The sequence below is a fragment of the Anarrhichthys ocellatus genome, unplaced genomic scaffold (genome assembly GCF_004355925.1).
Source record: "Anarrhichthys ocellatus isolate YVR2014 unplaced genomic scaffold, GSC_Weel_1.0 scaffold8184, whole genome shotgun sequence".
Lineage (NCBI taxonomy): Eukaryota > Metazoa > Chordata > Actinopteri > Perciformes > Anarhichadidae > Anarrhichthys > Anarrhichthys ocellatus.
This window is the reverse complement of record NW_022288158.1, coordinates 1-1,868: the sequence shown is the minus strand read 5'-3', so window position 1 is coordinate 1,868 and position 1,868 is coordinate 1. Positions and strand designations below refer to the sequence as shown.

At 58.8% G+C, this 1,868-nt stretch overlaps 1 protein-coding gene across 1 annotated transcript; it reads right to left on the bottom strand.

Moving 5' to 3' along the window:
* Nucleotides 1-137: 137 nt before the first annotated feature.
* On the bottom strand, nt 138-1,833 carry LOC116380657 (protein pygopus-like). Its single transcript, XM_031842556.1, has 2 exons — nt 1,459-1,833; nt 138-1,137 (listed from the first exon to the last, which is right to left on the bottom strand). The coding sequence occupies exons 1-2, from the start codon at nt 1,681-1,683 to the stop codon at nt 169-171; spliced, it is 1,194 nt and encodes a 397-aa protein (XP_031698416.1). The 5' UTR covers nt 1,684-1,833; the 3' UTR covers nt 138-168.
* Nucleotides 1,834-1,868: the final 35 nt, after the last annotated feature.

The following is a 1,868-nucleotide window of genomic DNA, read 5'->3' as shown; positions in this document are numbered from 1 at the left end:
CACACACACACACACACAGACACACACACACACACACACGGACAGACACACACACACACACACACACACACACACACACACACGGACAGACACACGTACACACACACACACACACACACACTCACCTCCAGCGCCCCCCCTCCTCCCCCCGGTTTCTTCTTCAGCTCTTCACACTTCCTGAACTTGCAGATCTGGTGACCCGTCTTGCGGTTGCGGCATGACGAGCAGACGCCGCAGTTGATGAGCCGTCGGCACGGCCCGCACACGCCGCACCGCTTCCTCTTCCTCTTGGCCGTCGCCCCCGATGACGAGGACGACAAGGCCACGCCCCCCCCCGCCCGTCACCCCCGACGACGACGGCGAGGAGGAGGAGGGGCAGGGGGAGGAGTTGGCGTGCTGCTGGCAGTCCGTTAGCGCCCGTTGGCCGCCGGTCATCTGGAAGGCGCTGCCGGCGTCCAAAGTCCCACCTCCCGCCGACCCCATCGCCATGACGATGACCCCGGGGGGTAATCCCAGCCCCCCCAGGAAGCTGCTGCCCATCACCCCTCCCCCATTGCAGCCCCCGCCCTCCGATAGGCCCATCATGTCCGGGTGGGCGTGTCCCTGTTTGTTCATGACGCCGCACTCCGCCCCCCCGCCATAACCAGGGAGAAAGTTCCCGTTGCTAGGCGCCATGGGGTGATGGTGCGCGGCTCCTTGTGAGGAGGGGGTGTGTCCGTGTTTCTCAGCTCCTCCCCCCTCACTGCTCCCTCCAGCTCCTCCCCCTCCCGCCCCCCCGCCGCCCTGGTGCATGCTGGTACTGGGGTGTATTGAGGTCATGTGACCCGGTGTTGCTGAGGGGTGGTGGGGGTGGTGGTGGTGGTGCGTCGCCGGTTTGGGTCGGCCCCAGAACATGGCCGCCGGGTGATTCATGTTCATGTTGTCGTGACAACCCCAGGGCCCCGTCGCCATGGCGCCCAGCCTGGCGGCGGCGGGGGGGAAAATAGGGGCGGCGGCCGCCAAACGCGCCGCCAGTTTGGCGGACTGAGGGAAGTTCGAGACGTTCATGTTCACGTTGGTCTTGTAGAAGCTGGCGATGGAGGAACGGTAGCGGTCCATCTCGGTGGTGTAGTCCAGCATCGGACCGAGACTCGACACCTGAAACACACCGGCACCACAGGGGGTCAATAACGGGTCAATAACGGGTCAATAACGCGTCAACAACGCGTCAACAGTGCGTCAACAATGCGTCAATAACGGGTCAACAACGCGTCAATAACGGGTCAATAACGCGTCAACAACGCATCAACAACGCGTCAACAGCGCGTCAACAGTGCGTGAATAACCATGACGACGTCACAGAGCTTCAAACTGACACCGATCTTCAGCTGTTCCCCAAGTGAAATGAGAACGTTGTTTTTTACAACCTCTCCTGAACCTAACTAAGTATTTCACGATCTTTCCAAAAAGGCGACTCACCTGTCCCTGTCCACCATAACCATGGTGATTCGGGTGATGGTGAGAGGGGGCGGAGCTTCTTTGTAGCATCGAGGAGAGGTCGCTCTCCACACACACGCCGCTCGTCATGCCTGACATGACCTCACACACACACACACACACGCACACACTCACAGCTGGTCTTGTGTGGTTGACACGTTCTGCTCTGTGAAGGAAAACAAAGAAGGTGAACATGAAACAGTTCATTCTGCAGATTTCCCTTCATTCTATTGGACACGTCGTCACCACAGTATTCAAACAGGTTTGTCTCTTCTTTGAATCTTTAAACATTTGAATGTTACGATGGCAAAGACGCTCCTTCAAGAAGCTCCGCACAATGCTCTGCCAAGACATTCCGCCACGATGCTACTCCATGAAAATCTGCACAACGC